Genomic DNA, 27,564 nt, shown 5'->3' with positions numbered 1-27,564 from the left:
CGATGGCGAACGTCTGCGTGGTAGAACGACCATCATCTGGACAATCGTCTCGAGAAAATCATGCGATAGGGGCACTTCCATAATAGCATAACGAATCCCCAGGGTCAGGTCGGGCAGGAGGCGCAATTTGGCATCCAGTGCCAAAAGACCCATTTGAAAGTGCTACTGCTTCAATACCACTATGGACTGCGGAGAGACACGAACGGGACTCCATGGTGCCAGGAAGCAAAGGAAGGCCAGGCCACGGTCCCGCCATAGAGAGCAGCATTCCTCAAGGAGCGCATCTATGACTGCTGAGTTTGGCGGAAAACCCGTTGCCTGCCTTGTAGAATGAAGAAAGGTCGAGGTGACGCTCAGGTGAACGTGAGGTGAACTGAAGTTGAGGTGCACGATCGCGCCAAGTGTGGCGCTGCGTCACATGCATCAGGTGGAACAACCTCAACAAACGTACTGCACGGCTCCCAGTGCTCCACTGGTGTTGTCGCGCCAAAGTTCCGGCTGGTCTAGACTCCCGACCTGGCAGGGTTGAAGGTTGCAAGACATTCAACTCCTCCCACCAACTCCTCATCCAGGTCTGTTCCGTCTTTCCGCTTTCGGTTGATAGGGGCGGAACTGTTCGCCAGGGATATTTTTCGCTGATGGTTCCAGGGTTATTACCCTTTCGAGGAACACCGAGCCGTTGTTGGCAAAGAAAGGTGGTTTTGGTGACACGACAAAGCGGGAAAGTCTTCCTAAGGTTGGGACAATCTCGATCGCCGCTCTTCATCAGCAAACCCCGCAACCTCTGGCTGATCGTGAAAGGAGACGTGTGGTCCACGGTGTATCGGATTGGGCTTCCACACGCCTATGGTGACAACGTATCGCGAGAAACGACCCATTCACTCCACCATACGCGGATTCACATGCTTTCTCGCTCATGCCAAAGTCCACGCTTGACTTCTCCAAGGTCCAATCATTCGGTCTAAAGAGCAGAGAGCCCTCGTTCTCCTACCCAATGCGGTCGTTACTTCGAAGACTCTCGCTCTCGTGCTTCCTTCAATATGTTCAGTTGCCTCGTTTCTAGCTCGCGCGGCCTCGAAGTGCACATGATGAATCGCCGCTTCTTAGGGTCGGTAATGGCATCTGCACGACGCTGCTCTGTCTGACTTGGCTGTATGATCGTTGAGCAGTTATGTACCGGAAGGCAGCTAATCTGTGCCACTACAATGAGCCCGTTGGCTCCGGCCTTTGCAAGTGTTTGGAAGGGCTCACTGGTCTTGCAGTCGACTACTGCGATCTGAATCTACATGTGAGGCTTCGCGAGGTAGCGCTGGCAATCTCGACTCTTACGTCTCGGACTTACAGAACAAGCTGTGTTTAGTCAAAGGCGGATCCAAGGCAACATAATCCCGGCAGGTCGAAACACAGTATGCTGCCGACAGTTGGGCGAGATTGGCCCTATGTTTGAAGGCGAAGATCTTACGTGGTTGAGAGTATCGTTCTGAGAACCCAAAATCAATAGCCGTATACTCTGATCGCGTCGTCCCTCAGGCAGAAACTTCTTTAGAAGCACGCTTTGCCTCGTGCAACCTCGCCATATATCTCCAACTATTGCTTTAGACAGGCGCCGCAAAGGAGGACGGAGAATGAATGAACTGTCCCATCCATCTAAACGCGGACGACATCGCCTGGTCATCAACCGCACCATCCTGGGCGAACGCCTGATATTCACGCCGTATCCGGCATACCGTGGGAACACGGCGCGTTCTACAGACCTTCAGACTTGGGGCATGCCACACCTCCTGGACGGTCTCGACGCGTCGAGCGGCGAGAGCTTTGGCCTTTTCGCTGCTGGGATTGCGGGTTACTCCACGGATCTTGTAGATGCCGTGTTTGAGAGCAATGCTGCTGAAAGAGGTGCCTTGTGTGCCTGTGGCACAGTCGAGGTCAAAAGCTTGGACGTTATGAACTTTGTTGTATTGTATTGAGTGGGCGGAGCAGACTGTAACGTTTGTACTGTGGTAAGGTTGACACGAACCTGGGTGTAAGTGAAGATGTGCTGTACTGCGCTGTGCTCAAGGCGATATTCTGCTTCGCCCTTTGTTTGATCTTCTCCAGTTCAAGGCCAGCAGCGGATACAGTGATCATCTTATACTCGTTGACAGGCCCTAAGGCAAGGTACTGCCTCCCTACGTATCTACCATTTTACCTATCCTTGTCATTTGCACTGCGAATACGCGTTCATTAGCAGGCAGGCGATGAGCGATATCGACGAAATATCGGCATAGTGAGCACGGGCCAACACGAGAATGAGTAATTGAGGCCTCAATATTTCTGCTTCACGAGAGTTGCCCAGCTTGTGGTAAGGAGTTAGCAGGAAGTTCGCTGCTTCATAGCATAAGCAACGCGGTATTATTGACGGTCGAGCACCGTCCTTGGCGCGTGGTAGCTACACGGCTGTGAGATCAGCCGCCGATGTCAAGGCCTGAGGAAGTCACCCAGAGGTGGGGGAGGCAGCAAACTGAGTAAAGAAAGGCAGACGCGAAGGGGAAGGGGCGTTGAGATGTGCTTCTGGCTAAATTTCCGCTTTGGGATCTCACGTGCGTCACTGCGTCACGTGGGTCTGCGTGAACTGGTCATGCCTGTCTTCGCGGTGTCATTAGAGTTGACCAGTTCTACCTCGTATCACTTACTGAAGGGCGCGACTTCCTCGGAGTGCCGACTTTCGTGGACTTCTTTCCCCAACGCCAGACAGTGATAGTGTATCGCTCCTAGGAGCCGCACTGCTACGGCAGCAAGATCAGTTATCCTTACCTGGACAGGTCGTACCTAACCTAGGTGGCTGCGCGTATTGCTCGCCTAACATCAACTCTCACTACCTCGTAACCTGGTCGCACCTCGATCCGGGCTCAGGCCTCTTAGCAATGGCCGCAAGCGTAGCCTCAAAGCGGTTGTTCCAAGAATACAAGTCTCTATTGACGAACCCACCGGACGGCATCACCGCAGGACCGGTAAACGAAGATGACCTGTTCATCTGGGAAGCTCTGATTCAGGGACCTGAAGGGACACCTTTCGAAGGCGGCATCTTTCCTGCTGAACTCAAGTTCCCTAAGGATTACCCTTTGAACCCGCCTAAAATGAAATTCCTTGGTGAAATCTGGCACCCTAATGGTATGGACAATGTGCTGCTACGACGGGAAGAGAAAAGTGGACTAATGAGTCGCAGTATACACAAACGGCGAGGTGTGCATCTCCATTCTGCACCCTCCCGGCGATGACCCGAATCATTACGAGAGCGCATCAGAACGGTGGTCGCCTATTCAGAGCGTTGAAAAGATTCTGATATCCGTCATGTCGATGCTGGCTGAACCGAACGACGAAAGTCCGGCCAACGTGGAAGCAGCAAAAATGTGGCGGGAACGACGGCCAGAATTTGAGAAGAGAGTGAGACAAGGAGTAAGACGATCTTTGGGATTATGATACGCGGGCATTGATATCTTGACCGAAGAGTCTGGACCTGGAAACCCAATACATCTTTACCACAAGTCGAGCTCCGCCCTCAGCTTGTCAGCCAACCAGTCCTCAAGGCCACCCTGCGCCTCGTCCAGGCTTTGGATCTCGACTTTCCGGTTCAACATGAGCATCCGCCGGAGCTCAGCAAGCGGTGCCTGCAGCCCAGCTAGCACATCCCCCGTATCTTCACGCCACTCCTGGTTCGCCAGCATGGAAATAGCCGCTATCCGATCGCGCTTGCCTATTTGCCTCGACGGATCATATGCAGACTGACAGGTAGTCGTGTCTTGCGCTTTGAGCCCGATCCATCTCATCTCAGGGATGTTGCAGTCGTGCTCTTGTGCCAAATTCTTGGAGCCGTACAGGTAGCATTTAAGGATACAGATCCCATCGGGATCCCAATCGAAGAGGCCAAAGACGGGAATAGAGAATTGAGCATAATCAAGAACTTGGCGCAAGAATTGCTTGGTGGCAAGGTCAGGGTATCCCTTTGCCTGAAGACCTTGATTAGTACGCAGGCAGTCAACATGCGGAGGGCCCGCCTACGGTTACGATGAGGCCTGGGCCGACTGTGAGATGTTGATGGAATTCTCTTTCCACCAGAGCATTGAATGTCGCCTACTTCCCTGTTAGTAGCTGCTCTCACCAAGCGGTTCCGGGCCAACCTCTTTTTCTACGACAAGGATCCAGCCGATATGTGCTGTCGCATTGACCGGGGTGCCTTCGCATATGGACTGAATGACGGGTGTATGATCATCGGCCGAGGAAGTGAAGAGTCCAGCAACAAGACCTTTCGGGCTTGCAACCTGGTGAGAAGCCATGAGCATCTTGGGGATGAACAATTCTGTTGACCAGTCGCTTACCACGTTCAAGTCTCGTCTCGTCACACGGCAAGTGTGGGCGATATCGTCAAGGTATCGATCAACCGTTTCTTGATTTTTGAATAGCGCCGGGTCATGGTAGTAGATGTCTCGCTTTGTGATAGTTACACCTTGTCGGAGTGCAGCATAGATCTCACTCAAAATGCGCCCAACGCAGGCTCAACCAAAGTTAGATCTGAAGACCAAAAGGTTCTTGTATATTCTACTCACCGAATCTCCATGCTTCGTCCTTGTTCTTGCCAGGGAAGTGATATCTCACTTCACGAGCTTCAACATGCCACTTCAATCGGGCAAAGTCGTCGTCGTCGTAGTATGGCTTGACCGAGACGATCCGGTCTAGTATCAATACTGGCTTACCGTCTGCTGAGGGCCGTCTGATCTCGTCAAGGATAGCATTGAACGTGGCCTCGATGTAGTCGATTACTTGCTGGTTGGCTGTTGTCACAGTGACATGGCCCGAATCGACTCCCTCATCTGGTATGAGGATGTCGTCCATCGTTGATTCGATTTGCAGTGCCTGTTTGATATGCGTTCGGCAGCCCGGGCAATGCAGGGCCCGAATCGTCTCGACACCCCACGCCCATTCCCCGCCTAGAACATGACGTGCAGTTCTCTGTCGGTCCGCCCATCGGCCAATCCGCGCGCCGGTGTACCTTGCATCCGCTTATCGATCCTCCGAGTGGCCTCACAATTTTATTGTGCACGGCAAGTTTCCTGGGGGCGGTGTACTGGAGTTGGAATGAGGCGAGGGGTCTACTGTACATTTATGCGACCCTAATCACCTCGGTGATGTCCACCTTCCTCTAAAGTCAAAGTTCGAAGATGGCGCAAGTGCGACACTCTGCACAGAAGGCCGTCAATGGCATCACAAACGGGCACGAAAATGGCTATGCGAAAGGCAGCGCGAACGGACACGCCAATGGACACATCAAGGGTCAACCATTGAGCTCAAGTCACCAAAAGACAGACCGGTCGAGATGGCGACTGCTCGACGAGTCTGGGCGACATACCTGGCATTATCTCAAGACCGACAAGGAGTTGGAAGAATGGCCACAGACGACGGCGGACAGATATCACCTAGGGTTACCAATTGTAGGTTCAAACTGAGGGCAAGGCTCAAGGCTTCAATACTGACTGGCCCAGGACTTGCCCGACCTACCTCCCGCCTCGAAACCGTCCGAGTCAATAGACAATTGCCTATCCTTCTATTCAAAACTGCAACTCCCGCCTGGAAACTGGGCGTGCGAATATGGCGGGCCTCTCTTCCTCATGACGGGTATCGTGTGCGCCTGGTATGTCACCGGCACACCCATACCACCCGAGTACCAGATTGAGATGAGAAACTATCTATTTGCGGTACAAAATGAAGACGGGGGATGGGGCTTGCATGTCGAAGGCCACAGTTCAGTCTTCGGGACAGCCATGAACTACACGGTCCTGCGCATCCTTGGAGCTAGCGAGGAAGACCCTCGAGTAATCAAAGCAAGAGGTAGACTACATCAAATGGGCGGCGCCGTCAACGGCCCACACTGGGCCAAGTTCTGGCTCAGCGTTTTGGGCGTCACACGATGGGACATCGTCAATCCTGTGCCTCCTGAGCTGTGGCTGTTCCCTGACTGGGTGCCCATCGCCCCGTGGCGCTGGTGGATTCATATGCGCCAGGTTTTCCTGCCCATGTCGTACATCTGGTCCAAGAAATTCGTCATGCCCGAGAACGCCCTCATACGGTCTCTACGACAAGAACTCTTCGTCCAGCCGTACGAGTCTATCGATTTCGCCTCTCATCGCAATTCGATCGCCCCCGAAGACAACTACCATCCGAAAACCTGGCTTCTAAATCTCATCAACTTCATTCTCATCTGGGTATGGATCCCGTTCCTACGAACACGATCCATCATTGAAAAGGCCGAAGCCTGGACCTGGCGACTCGTGCAATACGAGGACCACAACACAGACTATGCGGACCTTGCACCCGTCAACGCCCCCATGAACACACTGGTATGCTTCATTAAAGAAGGTCCAGACAGTTACAGCTTCAAACGCCACCTCTACCGTCTGGAGGAATATCTCTGGGTCAACAAAGACGGCATGCTGGTCAACGGCACAAACGGTGTCCAAGTCTGGGATACCGCCTTCTCGATCCAAGCATGCTGTGAAGCCGGTCTGGCCAACGCGCCGAAATGGAAACCAATGCTCCAGTCCGCATTACAATATCTCGAATCCGAACAGATACGGGAGGAAGTCGCCGACCGCGAGATCTGCTACCGCCAACCTCGCAAGGGTGCATGGCCTTTCTCCACCAAGCTCCAAGGCTACACTGTCAGTGACTGTACGTCCGAAGCACTGAGAGTCGTCCTCCTTCTACAGAACCAGCACAACTACCAGCGCATCATCTCGGACGAACGGATCTTCGACGCTGTCGATATCTTACTGACCATGCAAAACAAACACACCGGCGGATTCGCGAGTTACGAGCCCCAGCGAGGCTCCGAATACCTGGAAATGCTCAACGCGGCGGAAGTTTTCGGCCGCATCATGGTCGAGTACGATTACCCGGAGTGCACCACTGCGGTGGTCACCGTCTTGAGCCTCTTCCAGAAGTACTACCCGGACTATCGTGCGGAGGAGATCGCCGCGATCAAGCAATCGGCGTTGGAGTACATCCGCCGAGCCCAGCGTGAGGACGGTTCATGGTACGGGAGCTGGGGCATCTGTTTTACGTATGCGGCCATGTTCGCGCTCGAGTCGCTGAGCTCCGTCGGCGAAACGTACAAAGATTCCTCCCGCGTCCGGAAGGCGTGCGACTTCCTCATCGACAAGCAGATGGCTGACGGCGGGTGGGGTGAGAGCTACCGCGCGTCTGAACTCAAGGTTTGGGTCGACCATCCTGAAAGGTCGCAGGTCGTGCAGACTGCTTGGGCGGTGATTGCCCTCATGTACGCCGGGTATCCGGTCGAGGAGCCGATCAGGCGAGCGATCCAGATGATCATGCGGCGGCAGCAGGCGAATGGCGAGTGGTTGCAGGAGGCCATCGAGGGGGTCTTCAACTGCAGCTGTATGATCACGTACCCGAACTATAAGTTCTACTTCCCCGTCAAGGCCATGGGGATGTATATCGCGAGATGGGGAGATGATCAGCTGGTATGAGGTGAGATGAATGCGGGAATGGTAGAGCATCGGTGATTGGGCGCGTTGCATGGTCCTTGTATATACCATAGGCACACGGACATACAGACACACCGTCTGGGAAGGGCGTGTTCATCTTTTCGACATTCTATCCTTCTGCTCATGAGAGCGAATTTAGGCGTGGTGCGTGGAGTCATACGTTACTGGTAAAAGGCAGTTCCTACGACACGTCCTTTATGTACATAGTGTAATGGCCGGTTTCTCAAATCTAAGACTCCAACCATAGCCACTGTCCGCGCTCTGCGCTGCGGAATGCGTGCTTCGCATGTGACAAGCTTTGTCCGTCCACGGGTGGGTGATCAACCACATCCTGGCACGATACGTCGGGGAATATGAGTATGCCGATAGATCCAGCACCCATGAACGAGAGAATCCTCGCTTTTGCGTTCACAAGCCAGCCCCTGCATCGCGCGATGTCCGACTGGTCTACACCTAGACTGATCTACACATGGCGTTCCTTTCGAGTGGATGCCCGCCTCCTGACTTCAGGTGATTACAATCCACAGGCGCCAGAGGAGGGCGCGTGTCTCCCTAATCGCCACAGACAGAGCGACATTAGGTCGAGCATCTCAACATTCACCGGCGGGGATGTCGAAATGCGACAAAAAGGTCCAGCCACAGTAAGCCGGTCCGGGTCGAGTTGAGCTGAGCTGAGCTGATGCCCTGGTGACTCTGAGCTTCGAATCCCCCCGTCGTGTTAGCAAGCTATTGCAATGTACCGTACTGGCTGGTAGCATGCAGCACGCAGCACTGCAGGCTGACAGCGCAATCAAGTTGGATTCCACTTCGTCTCTTCTGGCTTGGTTTGCGCGTCATTCCCTCCTTGGACTGACTGGTGGCTTCCGATCGGAAATACCATCCACCTACCTAAGCAACCCTTCGACCTTCTCCCAGGGGACGGCATCCCACCGCGAATCACGCAGGACTTCGACATCCCGCTCCCCGAGCATATGGCCACGGCGCACCAGACGCTGCAGATCCACAAGCTCGTCCCGGACGACAAGCGTGCATGAGAGCTGCTTCTCGTAGGTGAGGAGCGGGAAGGCAAATAAGGGGAGGGACACCAGGTAGGCCATCGTGGCCAGGTAGGTTGTAGGGAGTCGGACCTTGACATGCATGTGCGGGTAGATCTGGATGAGCCATGCGAGGGATTTCCTGGGGTATCGGCGTGAGAAGGCGGGGGTTATCATGTTGAGCACGACGGCGTGCCATAGGGCTGCTCTGGTGGTTGGTGAGTACGTTGTCAGCTTAGACACGATCGAGCACACCAGGCAGGCAAGGGAACAAGGTCCCCACAGTAACTGCACTGTGTGTGACCTGCCGGCCGGGACTTACAATGTGCCATCAACGAGCCATCGGATGAGTCGGCCTCGGCGTAATAACCGCTCTAGTCGCGCGGTCCCGTCCAGAAGGCGCTGGAGATCGTTCAGGAGCTTGCGTTGGACGAGGTTTCGTCTGGTCGCTGGGTCTTCTTCGTCGAGGGGTTCGGGTCGTTGTTGGCTGACGGTGACTACTATTTAATGGATGACAGTTAGCTGAAGGCTGTATCAGTGTTCAACGAGGGGGTTGCTTCATCGCCCTTCGTGTTCCTCACCCTTGCCCGATTCTGAGGTGTGTTTTGTTCGCAAACGAATCTGGTCAGATAATATCTGAAAGCTTTCGATGTGGTACAGTAGGGATCGCTTTACCCCGTCGGCAATGAAAAGGGCTTGTCTTATCCCGCTGGGTGGACCTTCATGGAGAGACCCGCTGGTCAGGTGTCGGGGAGTTGGATTGTCATGGTTCTCTCGTGGAGCAAGGGACATGCCGTGGTCGGGATGTGTCACGAAAGGAAACCATCAAGTGACGAGCAGCAAAAGAAGTGCTGGACGCGTTCGAAAACGAGGCAATGCCAGAGTCCTGTTGCACGAAGCGTGGCCTAGTGGTTCGAGGTCGCATGTGGAGAAGTTGGTGAATCGGACCACGTAAGTAGAGTGGAGTCTGCAAGAACTGGAAAGCTGCGTGTTTACAGATAATCTCGATGTGTTGTTGCCGCAAATTCTAGTGCACATTGCAGCTTCGTCAACAATATGTCTTACACGCGCGGAAAATCCAAGATAGGACGGCACGGAGTTCATCCTGGTGCTGGAGACTAATTTGACGCTGCGTGGAGGCGAGGACAAGGACCAGCAATGAGCGATGCATAAAGGGCGCGCCACGTAATATATCCGATCAGAGTCGAGCTCTGTGTTGACCAGAGAGGAGACTCAGAGCAATGAGAGGAGTGCTTCAAGACAACCATCAGTGTGAGAAATTCTCTGGGTGTCACCCTTGGACAACCTTAACAACGGTGTAGCACCTCTCTGAATATGCTATGTCTCAACCTACGGTTTGCTTTCACTCTCATGTCCAGTGGCGGGGTTGGTTGCGGCGCTTCCTGACAACAGGCTTGTCCAACATACAACATGCACTGAGGATTCTGATGCATTGGGTTACGCTTTATGATGAGGATTACTGGGGAAGATCGCCCTTCACAAGCCGGCCAAGCAGTGTGGCAGTTATCGAAAAGTGCGAGACCAAAAATTGCGTTGTGTTCTACGGACACCGACAAATTGGTTAAGGAGGCCGCTCGCCGACCCTCCACTGTGACAATGTGTAGCCACGGCGGGCGACTTCACACTTGGATGCGGCGGGTTGCTGGAATCACGATGAGAAAGCTATTGTGTGTCCAGTTCGATGAGAGCGCCAAAGGCTCCTCTGCCTCGTCCGTCGGATTTCTGATCTGGGCGTGGACGTGAAAAAAGTCATGGCTAGGGGTATCCTTTTGCCGCCGAGCAACCACTGCTTTTGCAGGGACAACAATGCCTTATTTTCAGCACTGTCTGCTGCTAGCTCCCGCTATAGGACGTTGTCGACTACAAATACAAGTACTGATGCATTGTGAAGCTGCATACAGCTTTCCCTTCGGCCGGTTGGTTCGCTGAGTGGGCTCCTATTCAAATGTGGAGCAATGCCATTCCTCCAGGCTCCCCCTTGTGCCGTGACGGAAGACTAGTCTTGTAAAGCATGTTGCGTCCGGAAAGTCTGGCTCTGGCAACCTCCCAGAATAATGACAAAAATGCGTGGACTTTTGGCGACTTCTGCGGAGCCGATACCATGGACGTTTGAAGCGATCGTGCCAGACGTGGAGGCTGTGTTCTCCGGTGGCAAGGAGTTGACGACGCCGAAGGAATCAACCATTTCCTCGCTTCCAGAGACTGGAATACATATCCCAAAACCGACAATTTGAAATACGACGCTTGATATAACGCCTGTTCGGAGCTTGTTGTGCGTCTGGATGCTGTAAGAACTCACAGGGCATTGCCTGTTGGGTAAAGCTGATCCGGAGATGTAGACGAGGGTGGAGGCGTCCGGGGGGTGTAACGAAGCACGTTCAAGATTCGAATTGAGTGGCAGTGGAAGAAGCAGATTGAGCAGCAAGCAGCAAGCATGCTGAATATACATGCCTCTTGCTGGGTGCTTGGAGAGCTGGCGAGATTTTGGATCGGTACCAGTGAGCTTTAATGTGCTGTTTGGCCGTTCTATAGGCTGGAGCTTCTTATGCATGGTGCCTTGATGTACTCCGTACCCGGAAGCCTGGTATATGTCTTTGGCCCAATACGGAGAAGTTCGCGTTCTGGCATTGCCGTGGACAAGAAGGTCGTGGGGAAACAACCAAAAGTGCACCTAGCAGCAAGGCCTTGGAGATGCTATCACTTTGCAGACACAGCCATACCAAGCTGCATCAACCTGGCAATCCGCATGATCCTTTGCCCTCAAACGAGCTGATATCGAGCAGTTTATAACTGGTAGACTGATCCAACAGGAGTGTGAGCGTTCTTTTATAGTTGTTCGACTGGGCATAGAACTTGATCTGCGAAATCACAAGTTTGGACTTGTCTCGTCGCACTAAGGCGGCCACGGATTCCACGAATTCCGACTTTGTAAATTTGTCTTGAAGCACAGGAGATTCCTCTCAGCCCGGGTCATCGGTCGCGTCATAAAAATCTTTCGCAGGGTCCTCGTAGATAAATATCGTTGTAGCGGAGCTCGCCATACTCATACCGGAGCTGGTGGAGTTTCCACTCTCGGATGATTCTGTACTCGATTCTCTCTTGAGGAACCGCACGCGGTCGTCTTTGTCTCGAACGTTGGGGAGGAGTTGTGTGAATACATTGTCCACATGTAATCCTCTGGCTTTAGCAGACCGGGACGCTTTTGTGAACCAGTCTACGGCAGCAGTGTGCTCGACTCTCTCATAATATGTAAATGCCAGATTTGCCGGAAAGTTGATGATGCTGGCACCCAAAGCCCCCATCTCCGGTTGTAAGCAGTAAGCGACACAGCGAGCGATCCTTGCAGCGTGTCGACCCGAGTCGAAATGTTGCCCCGATGTAGCAGGATCCAGGGCTTCTGGCAGTTTTTGATCTCCATGTTTGAGAGCTTGGAGGATCTCACCAGCTACTTCGCTCAAAGCCAGGGAGCAGGTGTAGTAGACCAGACGTGCTTGAATGAATAAATGATTTTCGAACCACAGATCAGTTTCAAAGGGATAATCCGGGTCAGCAGCGTCATGCGGGACTTCACGAGGTAAAGCGCCCTTCTTGGTGCCGTCTTTCCACCTCTCCATCTTATTTTGCAGATCTCTGCATTCATCCAACAGCTGAATTAGGTCTGCAGTTTTATCCGCTTCACTTTCTCGGAGAATGTCGAATTTCTGCAAGATTCCCGGGACGATGGTTCCCAGGTCGACCATGCTGTCGAAATAAGTCCGATGCTGGAATTCCCAAGGTATTGTTAGCCACTCCGGTTCGGCCAGATATGTCGCCTTTCTCTGTAAAATGGAAGCATAGATGGTAGGGATCCTGGTGGCGAGAAAAGGATGATGCGCATCCCAGTGTTGATGTCGCTTCGGTCCACGCAGTTCTACCAGGCGAGCAGCACCAGCAGCATGAGCCATCCAGCTCCTCGAGTTGAGCGCTGGTCCTTCGAGGACTTCGTAGAGACCCAGAAGCATACAAGCCATGAGTACATGGTCGGAGTGCATTCGGTCAGCATCGAACAGGGCAAGTTGCAATTCTTTCAGGGCCCTTCCATATAGTTTGGCGCTCTCGTGGACAAGACGAACGTCCTTGTGCCCCTGACCGACTCTTGAGATGCTCAATGCCGAGAAGGCATCCGTTAACGAAGCATCTTGCTTTGAGACGTTTTGGATGACCTCGATCCAGTTCATGGGATACCCGCAACGTAAGATAAAATCGTCTCGACACATTGTATCTCCCCGGGGCATGTACAAGTCCCAAAAAAGACTCTTGCATTGCGACTCGACGGCACCTCGGTTGACTGAGCCTGGCAGGGTAAGCGGCGTGGGTCGGTTGTGAGGGAGGAAGATGGCATGTGCAACGGCTTTGCTCGCAGGATGGTGGATAAAAGTTCGATCGCGATTATAACCTCCACAGACATATCCGCTCGAGGCGCATTGGCCACAAACGGGTCGTTTCAGGTCGCACTGTATTGAGATCAAATGAGCAACATGTGTGTTAAAAATGAGGTGTGCAAGTGAGAGCGGAGGTGGCTGTGTATTAATTAGAGATATCTTCGACACTTACGCCTTTTTTCCGACGGCGGCATGTGCTGCAGCCTTTACTCTTCCCAGGGACGCCAACCATGTTGAGCAGACTCTCAATCCAGAAACGTGCGTGGGAAGCTGGCCAACACGTCGTGAACACAGTCGAGTGGGTGTCATCTTGCGATGAGATGCGTGGACTGGCAGAGTTTTGGGAGTCTGGTGGAATAAGAAGATGAACCTAGGCTACTAGCACAGACGTTCGGACAAGGTCGTGTGAAGGCTCTATTTGATTCTAGTTCAGCTTAGCTTCAAAAGCATGAGTCGTGGTAGGAGAGGACCCAGTAAGCCGGGATTGAATCAGGGTCGAAGTGCATGAGGCCCGTCAGCATGCACCGGGGAAGCTCAAACTTGGTGACCGTTTGTAGATTAGGGATCCTCCGAGTCCTGGTCGAGTGTCAAAGGGGAAAAAAGACCATACCGAACCAATTGAGGCACGTTTCAAGGGCTCAGAAGAGGGAAAGCCACAGTTGTCTGCCCCTCAAAAGTAACAGAAGCCCCGAAAACCTGAGATGACGGGCAACGAATGAGCTCTGAAGCATACCTAGACTGCCGGGGCGTCGGACTGACGCCTCTGCCAGCTACCGAAAAGAGACAATCCCATAATGGCCGGGGATGGCGCGGCTGGCACGGTGGTAGGACACCCGGGCGATCCTCCAGCTGTAGATCGGGGCGTCTGGGGGTGTCGAGGGTGTGTAGTCAGCAACCTCGGCGGCTCGCAGTTGCCAATCGGTGCCCCTCCAATTTCGAGGTGCATGCATGCGGGCCATTCCCTGCATCTCCATGTAAACAAACCATTCTCTCGATCTTCACCTTTACAATTCACCACAACTCTCAGTATACAGTTTACGAGGCTGTTATTCTTTTCCCACTGCTTAATACGTTTAGGCCCGCATCTACTGATACTAATGGCATAATCAGTCTTGTGGTCACCATGAATCGTCAAGAGTTGGCCAGTCTCTTGTCGCAGACACAAGCAATGATGGCTCCCTCCCGAGCTCCGACACCCTCAAATCACCAATCCTTGCCCCTGTCACCGCGCCAGAGGTTTCAATCAAATATCCGGACTTTACACGACAACCCCCCGTCACCTCCTCGAAACGCGGTAATAACACCTCAGGCGTCGCCTCAATTACAACACGTCTCGAGTCTACGGGTTCAGCGTGGCAGCAGTTCTCCCCCGACTTGGACAGTTGGCAAGTCTGCCTTTGACACGTTCGATCATGGGCCACAGTTTATCACGGAGGAGCGTGAAGTCTGGGGTAGGCCGCCACCACTCAGAACGAACAAGGCTTTTGTCGAGGGCATATCCCACGGGACACATTCTGGAGACGGCAGTCCTGTCCACCCTCGCAATCTACGTCCTTTCGCGCCGTCTTCACACTCGCTCGATGTCAACGACAGACCCAAGACCAGGCGAGGTCCTAATCCAGGGCCCAGTCCCTTCGGAGAGAATAATGCAGACAGCCTACAACAAGAGCAGGAGCACTCTACACGGCCTTCGAAGTTTGCTGAAGGGTCCATGAATGATAGATCCGCCGGGATCTCCTCCACTTGGAACGATCATGGCTCACTTGCCAGCATTTCTGGTACTGACGAGTCGGACAACGACACAACACCACGCCCCTCACCACAAACCTCCTCAATCGACGTCATTGAATTCAACCCTCAGCCCGTGGCTGTTCCGACCTTTACCCAACGCCTGTTCAAATTAGGTACCAAACCCAGGCCGAAAGATGCCTCCAAGGCGGAGGTGATGAAGACCGACCAAGAGGTCCAGACTGTGAGAAAGAAGAAAGGGCTCCGGAAAAGCATGTCTCTGTGGAATCTCCACGGTGACAAGAAGAAGGCCGCTGCGAGTCAAATCGATCTGGATGACACGAGCCCTCAGAAGAGTAGTATTGATGTGGCTAATGATCGCAAAAGACGAGCCGAGGAGGCATATTCTCAACAATTTGGCATGAAGCGGAGAAAGTCCAATGTTGCTCTCGCGACTTCAGATGACGAATCCCCTGAAAAGCCTCCAGTCGCACCACGAGGCCGAACCCCTTCATGCAGTATTCCTGATAAGGCCAGACGACGGCTGAGTTGGTCGTCCTCTACCGTTGCCTCAGCCGAGTCTACGACGTTTGACGGTGTTCACGACATCGACCTCCAAAAGCGGCCGAGTCGTCGAGAATTGGAAAAGGAAAACCGACAGCTTCGAGCCATGTTGAAACAGCAACGAGAAGGTGCTCGGGTGAATGCTGTGAATATTGAGCCGATAACGCCGTCTTCAACACTCTTATCCCTAAAATCACCAGTTTCTTACGAAGCGGACAATGCACCTCTGCACGAGTCCTCCACCAAGAAGTCAAGCCGGGAAAATCTGGGAGTGTCGCCGCCACCGGTCCCACCGGTACCTTCGACTGAACGAGCAGCCTTGCAGCCTCTGAGTAACACCAGAAATGTGCCTCGGAAGATATCAAGCCAAGATGACCTCAAGACCGTTCCTGAAGACACTCTCGAGCGTGGTCGGCCCCTAAGCGCACAGCCCAGGAAAGCAACAGCAAAGCATAGCAGGCGCGCGTCACTCGCTAGAGGCGCAGAGCTCCCACGTGCGGTATCCATGATTTTGGAACAAGATGAAGGCTCAGATGCGGAGAAGAAGCCGACGAGAGAGAATTTGCACCCAATGAAGCATATACCCAAGTTGATCCCAACTCCAGTTGGAAGCCCAAAGAGGGTTGCTGCGGCAAAGGAAGTCAAGGTCCACGAAGATGTTGCTGTGCAGGCCAAAGCTGTAAGGCGCGAGAACTGGGAATGGCCTGATGATGTATTCTAAACGGCGCACGATGCGGGAGCACATTTGACGAAGAGCGAACTACGGAACGAAAAGTTCTAATCACCAAGAGTCCTTGGATGGAGGATCTGTCATAGAGTATTGATGAAGGACAAACGAGAGATATCATGAGATCCACGACGAACGCGAGATGAAGTCTCTGGATCATGGCGGCTGACTGTTTTTGGGCATTTTTTCTTGTTGCATGTTTCATGCCTCTTTGGCCTCTTTGCTCGCATGGCGGGAGAGGCGTTTCAAGGTCGGTGTTTTTACGCACGGCGACGAGCAACAATCAACACAGCCATCACACGAGGCGAGAACTCAGCAGGCGTGTGGCTTGGACATCGCGCGCAAGATGACCAGAGCGACGGAGTCCGCCTCGATCTACAGCGCTGAGGAGTCGTTGAGCCCAGTCCAACATCCACAATGCCTGAAACCAGACCCAGGCACCCGGTCTACCGGGTTACATATGTGTGCTGCATTTTTCACTTGAGCGTACTTCGTACAAACAGAGATGACTTTTAACTCAAGCTCGGCACAACCGGAGCATATAGTGGCAGTGATACATTTCCTTGCGTTGGGATCCTTGCCCTTTACCCCTCCACGCTCATATGCAGTACGCATAAGATTCTAATTCTGAGTAGACTGTAGTATGGTAAGATGAAGTCGTGATCATATTCAATGCGAGTTCAAATTAGATACCGCAACGCAGCGCTACACATATATTCTCGTAGAAGACATGAATGAGAAGAGATTATCAACCATAAAACTTCGGTTCCTACAATCCTGTCCCGTCCTGTCCTGCCACATCCCATCGCATACTGCACTGTGTCGTGCTATGCTGGGCTGTACTCCTTTGCTCCTCGATTGCAAATAGACACCGAGAAAAGCAGGAATGCCCTACGAGGCGAGAAGCCCTGCTCGTTGGCTTGTACTCATAGCATGGCATGGCACACCACAAGATTAGTTCCAGAACCATCCGCTTCCCCTCCGTCTGGTGGCGGCGGCAGCTTGTTGCTGGTGCTGCGTCTCAGGCGTCTGTGGCTGCTGGGCTTCAGGCGTCGACACATTCCCATCCTCATCGTCGTTAATGATGGCGATTCTCCGGGGATATTGTCTTTGCGGTTGTCTCTGCAGAGCTAGTTGGTCGTCGTCTAGTTGCCGTTGATGAGCAGGGTGTTCCTCTCTCTGCTGGGCAGCCTGGTGGTGCTGCTCCTCGAGACGTTGCGGGTGCAGGGGAGCGTCTTCGAGCATTCCAGGTTGCACCTGAGTTTGTGTCTCTTTGTCCTTTGTCTGTTTCGCATTTGTGATGGGCCAGGTGCCCCTGAAATCGGCATTGGTATTAGTACCTATCGCTGAGGAAGCATTCTTGACCTCCACTCTCTCGTCGCTTTCCTCCGATCCATCGGTAAAACGGCGTTTCAGGACGCGTTTGGTCTCCACTGAGCCGTCAGGAAGGGTGCGTGTTGTGGTGGTTGTCAAGGTTGAGACTATGGACTTGGCAGGAGATGGAACTGACGAGTCGTATAGGTATGAAGTTGATGAGGCCGAGTGAGCTGAGGAAGTGTTTTGGCTTTGCTCCTGAGTAGCGGCATGGGATTGACGCTCAGACGCCGACGCGTCGGTCGAGGATACAGCTTGTGCGTGAGTTTGGGTCTCCTTCTGCGACGCTTGATCAACGGCTGAAACGATCGCATCGGCAGCAGAGATGATGCTACCGAAGAGCGGGAAAGGTGCTAGCGCTTCGGTAACCTTGTCGACAAGGGCACTTTCGTCGCCTGCTGGGGACGAGGCAGGCGCAGGGGTAGGTTCCGAGGACTTCTTGCCGCGACAGTCGCGGTTTTTGCGCCATTTGGCACATCGATCCTCTTTGCTTTCTGGTGCAGTCTCTAGCGTTACTTTGGTTGCGTCAGCTCGCTTGACCAACAGCCCTTGATCATTGAATCCCCATCGATTTCCGAGACTGCCCCGGTTAACCATGTCATGGATCCAAGTGCTTGGGGTGCGCCAGGTGTTCCAGTTGTCCCTGTCAACCATCTTCCCAGTCTGCTGGACACTCAGCAGATCCTCAAAGGCATCAGCCCACGGTTTCTGGGTCGCCATCTTCTCGTCAACGTCTGTATACCATCTCTCAAAGAACCTAGCGCTGGAGATCTGCAAAGGAGCACCTTCCGAATCTTGGACTTTGACTTTGAACAGCCGTGACTGGGCTGGGTTGCAAAGATAGATGGGCGAGTATGGACTCAACATAAGCCAGGGGATGGTTTCATCGGCGTTGTCGAATGGCTGCATACGGCGGGCTGCCCACAGCGAATACGTCGTCGGCCGTCCTAGGGGTTTCTCGCTCTTGACCATTGCGTCTTCGCCAGAGGCAGCATCACTGTTCGACGATTTCTCCTTTTGTTGTCCATCCCAGCCGAGTGCAGAGAACCACGATTTCAATGGCTTCTTTGGTGACTCTGGAGCCGATGCCTGGAAGACTTGGACCTGCTTGTCACTGTCTGCCTGTAAAGCGTTGTAGGCATCCAACTCGGTCCTTGGTTGTCCCTTCTCGTCGTACAAAGCAGGACATTTTGCCGCATTGCTCTGCGGCTGTTGCCCATTCAATGCAGGGCACTGGACAGCCTTGCCTCTTGCCCACCATGGCGTAGGCGCACCCTCGTCCTTTTTCTCATATTGTTTGGAGTGCTGTTTCCACGCATCCTCCATACCCTTCCAAGCCTCGGTTTTGGACTTCTCTAACTGCTGCCTCATCTCCTCCATCTCCTGCTCAAATTGTTTGCGGAATCCCTCTTCCCATTCTTGTCTCTGGCGCATAATGTCTTCGACTTCTCTCTTCCAATGGTCACTCGCACCCGACGCCAAACCGAAGAATTGTGGGAAGCCTGACAAGAGTGACGATACTTGTTCATCGGCGAAACGGCGGAATTGAATGAAGGGGTTCTGCTCGTCGTCCTTGTTCGAGCGAGGGAATGGTGTTTGATAGGTGGGGAAAGGGTCCATGGGAGGAGGGGGATAGGTTCGGTCTTTGGGAGCTTTATCGTCTGGCATGTTGGAAGGCGGCTAATGATCCACCAAGTAAGAAATAACAGATGAAAACAATTCAAGTAATAAGACAGGAGGGGAAGGTGATGGCGTGGTGGCCAACGTTGATGCCTGGAGTGACTCGACGATAATGCTCGAGATGCTTCGACGCGGGGTCGGCGTCGGTCTCATCGACGCGCCGAGGTCGCCAGGTGATTGGATGAGGGGCATGGACATGGAACAAAAGGGCAATTAGGCCAACACGGCGAGGGCGATGCCTTTACGTCGAGAAATCCACTATTACATCCTCATTCCTGAGTATAGCTACCGCGATAGTCTCACAATTTCGCTCGCGCCGGGACGTCCTTCCATGCTTCATCGAAGCCTGCTGATCGCACCCAGTTGGAGTCGCTACCTTCCACCGAGTCGATGGCCATATGCCCGAGCTTCAAGAACATATCCCCTTTGATCGCGAAAACATCATCTGGCTGGCTTTCATACTGCTTGCACACTTGCTCGCTGTTCGCCAACGCCCTCACAAGCTTACTCGCGTGTCCGTCATCAGGTAACTGATCCACCCGCCGAATGATCTCCGACCATCCATCGTTGGGATTCTTGGGTTGGTAGTTCTTAATCTCGTCGATCAACAGTTCCGGACATCCTCTCGACACGTACAGTGCGAGGTCCATCCGGCCCTTCCATTCCAATAGCCTGGCCATATCTTCCGCCTTGAGCCAGGGTTCTTTGATGAATGCCGAGAAGAAGATGGAGCAGTTGACGCAGTGCATGTAGAAGAAGTCGAATTTGACTTGTTTGTCCGGTTTCTGTGCCGCACCTGTGAAATACACGGCGGCATTGATCATCTCTGCGGTCTTTTGCTCGAGCTCGTCGGGTTTGACGTGCCACTGTGCTGCCAGAGCGATCATCTCGTCTTTGGCGCGAACGAACACGCCATCACGAAGCTTGTTGCCATCTTCCCAGTGCGCCGACTCGCGGAGCTTGTCACTTGCACGAGCTTCATTGATGAGTTGAACCAGGCTTTTCGAGGACTGTGTGCTCTTTGCGGCATCCTCAGCAGAATGGAGGAATGTCCCTGTCCAGCCGTCGTGTATGCATGCTTGAGCCAAGGCTTCGACAATGATAGCCGGCTGTTTGAATTCAACCCCAAAGCCCAAATGGATCAAAGGATGTAAGAAACCTGGCAAAGGTCAGCATTGAATGAGAGGCGGGTCGATGACACGCACCGGCAAACATCCTGTCCAATATCCGCTCAGAGTGCTCCGTTTTGGCGAAGACTTGCTCGTTCAAAACTTGCTCCCAGCCCTTCTCCTCGATCTGCTTGCGGAAGAAAGCCTCAAAGTCGTGAAAGTATTGCTCCTTGCCTAAGAAGTTCTTGAATTCTTCTGGGTCGTCCATCGACTGGACATTTCGTTCCTTGATGGGAAACTGCGGGCGCTGGTAGGATTGGTTGATATCAAAGGCCTTCTGGATCTCTTCTGGACGGGCACCCAGAGCATAGATGGTCAACAGATGATGAGCAATGTGGTTGTGGAAGCCACCGTTGTTGAAGTAGATATGGAACTTGTCATGGTTCTCCTGCAATAATTGGCTTCCAACCTTACCAGCCTGGGCTGATATGTCGGGGACATGGTAGACGCCAGCTGCGGCGGGATCCAGTTCGATATGAGAGGCGGTAGCCATGCTGCGCCGACTTGGTGGTACCGTAAGACGCTGCTGAAAACGACGGAAAACGAACTTCGTGTTCAAGGGACCTGATTTGGTCAAGGACGACACAGATGCTGTCGAGGTGAAAGGAGATCTCGTTGCAAACATTGAGTCTGGATATCCTTTATCGCCAAATGCCTGATTCTTATACTTCGGCGGCCAGTTTCCCCGATGACTGACTCGTCACGTATTATCCAGAGTCGTGGTGAATCCTGAAAGGAGCGATGAGGTCAGCGGCCGTATTTGCTGGCCAATAGCACGGCTCGGTGACCGACGAGAGAAGCAATTGACAGCGAAAGTCCGGGGTAAGGCGTCACGAGCCGCGAGGAGATGATGGTCTCGATCCTCGCTTGAGTAATCAGCCTTTGTCCCACGCATCCTCAGATGGAGCTGGTGGAGCTAAGGGAAGTCGGCTTCATTTGTTCCGAGTCAGAGTCAATCTAGGAGGTGTTGCTTTGCTTGCTGCCGCTCAATCTATGGAACTCTGGTCCTTGTGCTTACCAGGGTGAAAGATCTAGGCCTGCTATGCTTTAGCACCCACCTATCAACACACGCGAACACCACCTCCGCAAAGTCCGCATCCATGGCAGCTCAGGCCGGATTCTACTAGGCCTTCCCCTTCACCTTACTGACACCACCATCGACAACCAGATTCTGGCCAGTGACAAATCCGGCTCCCATCAAGTACTCGCAGGCTTCAGTAATATCCTCCGGTAGTCCCGCTCGATTGGCAGGATGGGTTTCGATGTCATCTTCTTCGGCTTTCCATTCCGTCCCGCTCTCGTCTGCGTCTTGATTCTCATGCGTGACCTTGATACGACCTGGTGAGACCATGTTGACGCGGACTCCGAAGCTCTGGAGCGAGACCGCCATGCTCTGGGTGAGACCTAGCAGAGCAGCTATTGATGCAGTCAGCCATTTGCTTGCTTAATATTCTCACTGTGCAAGTCTATCGCCAAACATACCCTTGGTCGAAGCATAACCCTCCTGGTTGGGATCAGAGATCATGGCACGGAAGCTGCTCATATGGATGATGCACGGGCCAGCAGTACCAACTTTTGAGTCGGGGAGCTTCTGCTTGTCCTCCTGCCTCTTGACCTTCATGTAGGGAAGGCAAGCCTGTGACATGGCGAAGGGCCCAGTAAGGTTGGTTTCGACGTAAGCATTCCACTTGTCCAGGACCGAGGGGTCTTCCATGGTCTTGCCGTCAGGCCAGTCTGCATACCCGTTAAACCTATGCAGATAAAATATGAAGCCGGGTGCGAATGCTCAGGAAAAGATATGAAAGTCTAGGATAGCACCACAGTAGGGCAGACGCCTAGGGACAAGGATAGAAGTCTCGAGGCGAGGGATAACATACATGGATACGAAATGCCGGCATTGTTGATGAGGTAGTCGATGCGGTTGTCCAGGAACTTCACGGCTTTCTCGACAGTTGAGCGGATCTCATCGACAGAACGCAGATTGCAGGCTGACCAGCCAACGCGGTCGGCATACTCTTTCAGATGAACCTCGGCGGTGTGTCGAACATTGTCTTCGTTGAGATCAAGGATAAAGATCTTGTGGCCACCCGAAGCGAAGTGACGGGCAAGAGCTCGTCCGATGCCTATGAGACAGAGGTCAGAGTTTCCGAACAACGTGGCAAAGTCAACCGGGTTCACCTTGTCCAGCGCCACTTATGACAATCCTTGACTGGCCTTGCAAGACCATCGTGTCCCAAAGATGCTACGGCGACTTGTGAGGGAGATAGGCTCTGGAGAGTGGGATCCTAGATGAATGTTAATTTTCGTGCTGCTTTTTAGCAAGTTCTTGCTGCACTTCTTGATCGCAGTTTGACAAGGTGGAATGGCAAGAGAACTGTGTCACGTTTATAAGTCGCATCATCTCTTTCTCGCTGGGGACAGGGACTGTCTTCACTACAAGTTGGACCATTTCATTGGTCGCGGTCCGGCACTCCGTATCAATGCGGGTGACGACAGTCTTCTGAGATCCGACGAAGCCAAGAGAACAATCTAAGACCTGCGGATCGGAAATCTTCTCCGAGTACAATGGATTGTTGGGCTGCAAGTGCTGCTCTACCGCCTCTGCAGTCTTCCGTAGGAGCTCGGGCCTTGGAAATCGACCTTGATGAATCAAACTAACTATCATCACCAAAAGCAGGTAGGCGAAGAGAACTCTCCATTGTTGAGTCGTCTCAACCGCTTGCTGCAATGGCACAATGCAATACCAAGCCTAGGGTACATAGGCCATTCGCCTGGATCTCTCTGGTGCCGCTGTGGACGTGCCACCAAGAACCTGTCGAAATAAACTCGGTCTCGCGTCTCTCAAAAGGTTCGGATTCCCCTTCCGAACTCCACTTCACAACGGCCATTAGTCGCCAAACCTAACGCGACAGCTCTCGGCGCCTGGATGTTATCAAACATGCCTCTTGCGAGAAGTGGTGCAGCTTCACGGAGAGTTGCGACAGACCCCTCTTGCAACTGAAGGCTTCGTACAAGGACTGCGCCATCCTCTACAGCCACGGCTATGCGGGAACTCGCAATGAAAGTCCATGTCCCTTTACCCATACTGAGTCGGGCAGACTAGGGCATGGTCACAGGTAGGATCGAACGCGACAATGCGTGATGGGGCACTCCCTTTGGTAAACTTGCAAAGCTGCGACCCACTGGCAAATCTAAGGTGCATGAGCGGAGCAGGCAAACTCCAATGGTCAATGGCACGGATGTCGAGTGCACTTCAATCAGCCAATGCTGCTTGTGCGATTGGGAAGTGGTGTGCTGTACCAGAAAATGTGCTGCTGGAAGTGGATCCTTGTGGTGCGGTTTTGGAGGAACTGACTATGGCAGCGCGTCGTCGCCTACCAACCGCAATACGTTCCGGCCTCAACCCATGAACGCACCCAAGTCAACTATGATCATGATTACTCCACTGACTTCCAGCCTCCGCAGAACTAGAGGTAGGGTTCTCTGCCTGATGCCTGGCGCAGCAGAAAAGTTTTCTTCTTTCCCTCTTCCCTTGTTCTTTTTCCTTCTTCTCTTCATATCACACAAACCACACACACTGTAAGCTCTGTACTCCCAGACACCAGCAAGCAGAATTCTAACAGCGTATTCCAGAGCAGCGCAACAGCAGTAGCAGCAGCAACAGCAACGGCAGCAATTGTAAGTAAAGAGTACGCCATTAGCAGTGACAAGATCCTAACAATAATCCAGAGCAGCAACAGCAGCAGCAAAAACAGCAGCAATACCAACAACAACAGCAGCAACAACATTTCTCGTAAGTTAGCGCTTCCTATTCCCATGAGCAATGGCCTTGATGCTAACAGCAACTTATAGCATCACATCAAACACAATGGGCTCCGTTGTGTCCAAGTTCGCCTCCTGCATCAAGCAGGCTTTTGCCTATTTGGCGAAGGCGTTTCCCTGGCCGCCGCCAGCGCGTAAGGCACAGGCAGCGGTGGCCCCGGAGCCAATTCTCCGGGAGCCGATCAACAGCTTCTGCCGCAAGATGCGGGCAATAAAGGCACGGCAGTACGTGTCGTTCCAGGAGGATCTGCCCAGGGCAGACGCCCCTCAATTCTACAAGGTGCGGAAGCAGGGAAGAAGCCTGCTCATATTGCACGGCAACAAAAGCATGATCTGGTACTAGGTAGAGGTCGTCCCCCCTCTTACCGCACCCCAGAACAAACCCTCTGCTTCGTCGGCAAGCTTCAATACAGGTGCCTGAGTGCTAGTAGTGTCATTGCGAACGGCTCGGGTGTCCTTGCGGGCCCAACGGCAAGTATGGTTGTTCTCGGTTCTTTCAATTGCACTCCCCAGAAAAGCATAAAGAGAAGATGAGACACTGTCTCCAAAAAAAGAAGAACAGATGCCGAACGGCCAAAAAAGAAAGAAAAGAAGAGGGAAAGAAATCCTCACATCATGGGGTGTGGTCAGTCCTCTTCTTCGCCGGCAAGCTTCAATACAGGTGCCCGAGTACTAGTAGTGTCATTTCGAACGGCTCGTGGTATCCTTGAGGGCCCAACAGCAAGTATGACTGCACCATTTGTTTCTGAAGAGCGCAAAAGTCATGGCGTTCTGGGCGTTTTGGCGTTGGTGTTTAGGCGTTGGGGCGTTTTGGCGTTGGCGTTTAGGAGTACGGTGTTCGTGGTTGGGGGCGTTGAACAGCCAGAGCTCTTAGGCGCGGGACCGCCTAGAAGCCATCAGCTTAGGCTGTCTGTCCTTGGAGTCGGCGCACAAGAACACCAACGGCACACACATTTTTATCATTATCATTACCACTCCAGCAGCCGCCATCCCTACACCACCCAGTATACGAAGTGTACTCTACAAACCGCCATCATTACCAACCTCATTATTACCACGGGGCCTCACAAGGCCATCATTATCATTACGACTATCATTATACTGGACGGGCATCATTACCTCAAAACCCAAAACCCTATCATTACCACCCTGGCGGCCATCTTTATCGGCACTCAACAAGCACCTCAGTACCTAAGACGCCGCCCCTATACTCAACCATTATTATACACTTCTGCCGCGAAAGACCTCCTGCTGCTCAAACCCCGTCAATATCATTACACACATTCTTACGCTGCCGACATCCTCCTGCTGCTGCTCAAATCCTCCTCAATATCAATACAAACATATCATTATGCTGCCAACACCCTCCTGCTGCTCAACATCATTATCAAATAAACAGCTACACAAAACTGCTGCATCATTAGATACTGCTGCTGGTATCGTTCATTCTTTTTTTCATCATGCATCCAGCCTTGTGCTGGGTCTTGGAGAAGAGAAGCACGCCCCCTGACCCTGTCAACTGCGTCTACTGTACATGTCAGACGCTCATCCACGTGGGAGAGAAGATATTGCAGCGGTGAAGGGCGTTTCATTCATGTATAGTCCGAGTATGTCCATTGTCCATCTATTTAACCTGTCTCTTACGCCATCATGGACGTGACTGCCACTCGTGGAGGGATATGTGGCTCGGCGAAGACGACTCCTTCAGGAGGTGGGAGGGTCAAGATAGGAGGATAGCCTCGCCGTGAGTCTGACGGGTACACGACCCGGAAATTGCCCACCGAACCAAATATTCCCCATGTAGATTGGCGTCAAAGATATCGTCAACGTCATCCATCTCTTGAACGGAGTACGATGGGAGCCTTTGGCATGTAGACGAAATGCCTCTTCGAGCGGGCATTCAAAAAGGCAAGGATCCTCCTCATCGTGCTCGGTTGTCGGTCGACATTTAGCAGGACAGTAATTATTCAATGTCTCGTGTCCTGACGCGCACCTCGGTGAGATCAATCTCCTTCCTCTCCGGAGTATTCGCGGGCGCGCGGAAGATGGATTCCAACCCGCTACCTCCCAGGAGTTATATGCCCAAGAACCCAGACGGCCCATTCCCCTACACGCAAGCAGATCTCACGCCCACAGACCCCGGCAACGACACTTCGTTCTACTCGTCGCCGCGCTTCGTCACGCACATTGACGACAACGCCATCGATAGTCTCCGAAGGTATTATGATACCGTCTTGCCTCGAAGGGGGCGTATCTTGGACTTCTGCTCCAGCTGGATCTCGCATTATCCGCGCGACGTCGCGGAGGCCGCCGCGTCGGGGGAGGGGCACCTAGAAGTCGTGGGCACGGGGATGAACGCGCTCGAATTAAGCGAGAACAAGGCTCTCAAGCGTTGGTCCGTGCAGGATCTCAACAGTGACCCAGACGTGCGAGTGCCGGGTGCGAGTGCCACGGGTGAGGAGTCGGGGTCGAAGGCAGACCAAAAACTCGACGCCTCGACGTGTGTGGTCTCGATTGACTATTTGACGAAGCCCCTGGAGGTGCTGAAGAGCATTCGACACCACACAAAGGAAGGTGGAAAGGTGCATCTGATTATTTCGAATCGGTGCTTTCCTACAAAAGTCGTTGGCAGGTGGCTGCAGGTCGACGAGGAGGATCGGCTGGCCATGGTGGGCGACTATCTGTGGTGGTCTGGGTGGCGGAACATTGAGATCCAGACGTTGGTCCAGGGATCGTTCATGACTGATCCGTTGTGGGTGGTCAGGGGGGAGAATACGGGCGAGGTCGCGCAGGCGCGCGGGAATTGAGTCTGCGCGCAGGATGCGATGCGGCGTGGAGAGCCTGCGCCTGGAGGGGCAAATGGTGCCGTCAGTCCCAGATGACGCTGCCTCAGCGCGGAGGACTTTGCCTATGACGAGGTAATCGTGGGCCGAAGAATGGATGCATTGACAGGCATACTGGCCCCTAAGTGCTGTCCCGGTGAAGCCAGAAGGCGCGGTAAACCGCTACAGAAATGTCTCCTCGGACGCCTATTGACCACGCACGCTTCCTCCGGCTCTTTCTCTCGGCTCCTCACGGCCATCATATACCCTTCGTCCCGCCGGCTGGTCTTCAGCTCCAACGATACTGCTCTACAAATTGTCTGCCTTCATTATTATCTCGAGCCGTATATGCCCCCCTGTCCTATCCGTCCTGCCGGTTTCATGAGGCTTACAAGCTCGCCTGTCTTCCGCGACTCACCTCCTCTTCCCACTTCAATTCCGGCTGCTCCGTACCTCGTCGTGGTACCCGTCCCGAATGCCAGACTGGATCCATTCACCTATGGCATGCGTGCAACACGGCAGTCGCAGAAGGCTACAGCTCGAACGCACTCGGGACACCCTATCAGACCCGCCTATCACTACACGAAGCTCCTAGCAAGGGCGGGGCATTCAATGGTCAGGTGTGTGGAAATGATATATCGAAACATTGCGAGACACGACAGGG

At 53.2% G+C, this 27,564-nt stretch overlaps 11 protein-coding genes across 11 annotated transcripts; 5 read left to right on the top strand and 6 right to left on the bottom strand.

Moving 5' to 3' along the window:
- Positions 1–2,903: 2,903 nt before the first annotated feature.
- On the top strand, positions 2,904–3,459 carry A1O7_04780 (ubiquitin-conjugating enzyme E2-18 kDa; the record flags this gene model as incomplete). The annotated part of the gene is made up of 2 exons (XM_007758790.1): positions 2,904–3,150; positions 3,206–3,459. The coding sequence occupies 2 exons, from the start codon at positions 2,904–2,906 to the stop codon at positions 3,457–3,459; spliced, it is 501 nt and encodes a 166-aa protein (XP_007756980.1).
- Positions 3,460–3,515: 56 nt separating this feature from the next.
- A1O7_04779 (uncharacterized protein) lies at positions 3,516–4,869 on the bottom strand (the record flags this gene model as incomplete). Its single annotated transcript, XM_007758789.1, has 5 exons — positions 3,516–3,986; positions 4,039–4,110; positions 4,158–4,298; positions 4,356–4,531; positions 4,584–4,869. 5 exons carry the CDS (start codon positions 4,867–4,869, stop codon positions 3,516–3,518), a joined length of 1,146 nt encoding a protein of 381 aa, XP_007756979.1.
- A 326-nt stretch (positions 4,870–5,195) lies between these two features.
- On the top strand, positions 5,196–7,520 carry A1O7_04778 (lanosterol synthase; the record flags this gene model as incomplete). The annotated part of the gene is made up of 2 exons (XM_007758788.1): positions 5,196–5,465; positions 5,517–7,520. The coding sequence occupies 2 exons, from the start codon at positions 5,196–5,198 to the stop codon at positions 7,518–7,520; spliced, it is 2,274 nt and encodes a 757-aa protein (XP_007756978.1).
- Positions 7,521–8,422: 902 nt separating this feature from the next.
- Positions 8,423–8,635, bottom strand: A1O7_04777 (uncharacterized protein; the record flags this gene model as incomplete). The annotated part of the gene is made up of 1 exon (XM_007758787.1): positions 8,423–8,635. The coding sequence occupies one exon, from the start codon at positions 8,633–8,635 to the stop codon at positions 8,423–8,425; it is 213 nt and encodes a 70-aa protein (XP_007756977.1).
- A 2,918-nt stretch (positions 8,636–11,553) lies between these two features.
- On the bottom strand, positions 11,554–12,849 carry A1O7_04776 (uncharacterized protein; the record flags this gene model as incomplete). Its single annotated transcript, XM_007758786.1, has 1 exon — positions 11,554–12,849. One exon carries the CDS (start codon positions 12,847–12,849, stop codon positions 11,554–11,556), a length of 1,296 nt encoding a protein of 431 aa, XP_007756976.1.
- A 1,288-nt stretch (positions 12,850–14,137) lies between these two features.
- A1O7_04775 (uncharacterized protein) lies at positions 14,138–16,027 on the top strand (the record flags this gene model as incomplete). Its single annotated transcript, XM_007758785.1, has 1 exon — positions 14,138–16,027. One exon carries the CDS (start codon positions 14,138–14,140, stop codon positions 16,025–16,027), a length of 1,890 nt encoding a protein of 629 aa, XP_007756975.1.
- A 960-nt stretch (positions 16,028–16,987) lies between these two features.
- On the bottom strand, positions 16,988–19,075 carry A1O7_04774 (uncharacterized protein; the record flags this gene model as incomplete). The annotated part of the gene is made up of 1 exon (XM_007758784.1): positions 16,988–19,075. One exon carries the CDS (start codon positions 19,073–19,075, stop codon positions 16,988–16,990), a length of 2,088 nt encoding a protein of 695 aa, XP_007756974.1.
- A 311-nt stretch (positions 19,076–19,386) lies between these two features.
- On the bottom strand, positions 19,387–20,749 carry A1O7_04773 (uncharacterized protein; the record flags this gene model as incomplete). The annotated part of the gene is made up of 2 exons (XM_007758783.1): positions 19,387–20,246; positions 20,293–20,749. 2 exons carry the CDS (start codon positions 20,747–20,749, stop codon positions 19,387–19,389), a joined length of 1,317 nt encoding a protein of 438 aa, XP_007756973.1.
- Positions 20,750–21,379: 630 nt separating this feature from the next.
- Positions 21,380–22,483, bottom strand: A1O7_04772 (uncharacterized protein; the record flags this gene model as incomplete). Its single annotated transcript, XM_007758782.1, has 4 exons — positions 21,380–21,672; positions 21,739–21,990; positions 22,134–22,379; positions 22,435–22,483. The coding sequence occupies 4 exons, from the start codon at positions 22,481–22,483 to the stop codon at positions 21,380–21,382; spliced, it is 840 nt and encodes a 279-aa protein (XP_007756972.1).
- Positions 22,484–24,124: 1,641 nt separating this feature from the next.
- On the top strand, positions 24,125–24,421 carry A1O7_04771 (uncharacterized protein; the record flags this gene model as incomplete). Its single annotated transcript, XM_007758781.1, has 1 exon — positions 24,125–24,421. The coding sequence occupies one exon, from the start codon at positions 24,125–24,127 to the stop codon at positions 24,419–24,421; it is 297 nt and encodes a 98-aa protein (XP_007756971.1).
- A 1,702-nt stretch (positions 24,422–26,123) lies between these two features.
- Positions 26,124–26,885, top strand: A1O7_04770 (uncharacterized protein; the record flags this gene model as incomplete). Its single annotated transcript, XM_007758780.1, has 1 exon — positions 26,124–26,885. One exon carries the CDS (start codon positions 26,124–26,126, stop codon positions 26,883–26,885), a length of 762 nt encoding a protein of 253 aa, XP_007756970.1.
- Between the last annotated feature and the right edge of the window lie 679 nt (positions 26,886–27,564).

The sequence above is a fragment of the Cladophialophora yegresii genome (assembly GCF_000585515.1).
Source record: "Cladophialophora yegresii CBS 114405 chromosome Unknown aczIN-supercont1.3, whole genome shotgun sequence".
Classification (NCBI taxonomy): Eukaryota; Fungi; Ascomycota; class Eurotiomycetes; order Chaetothyriales; family Herpotrichiellaceae; genus Cladophialophora; species Cladophialophora yegresii.
This window is presented reverse-complemented; position numbering and strand designations above follow the sequence as displayed.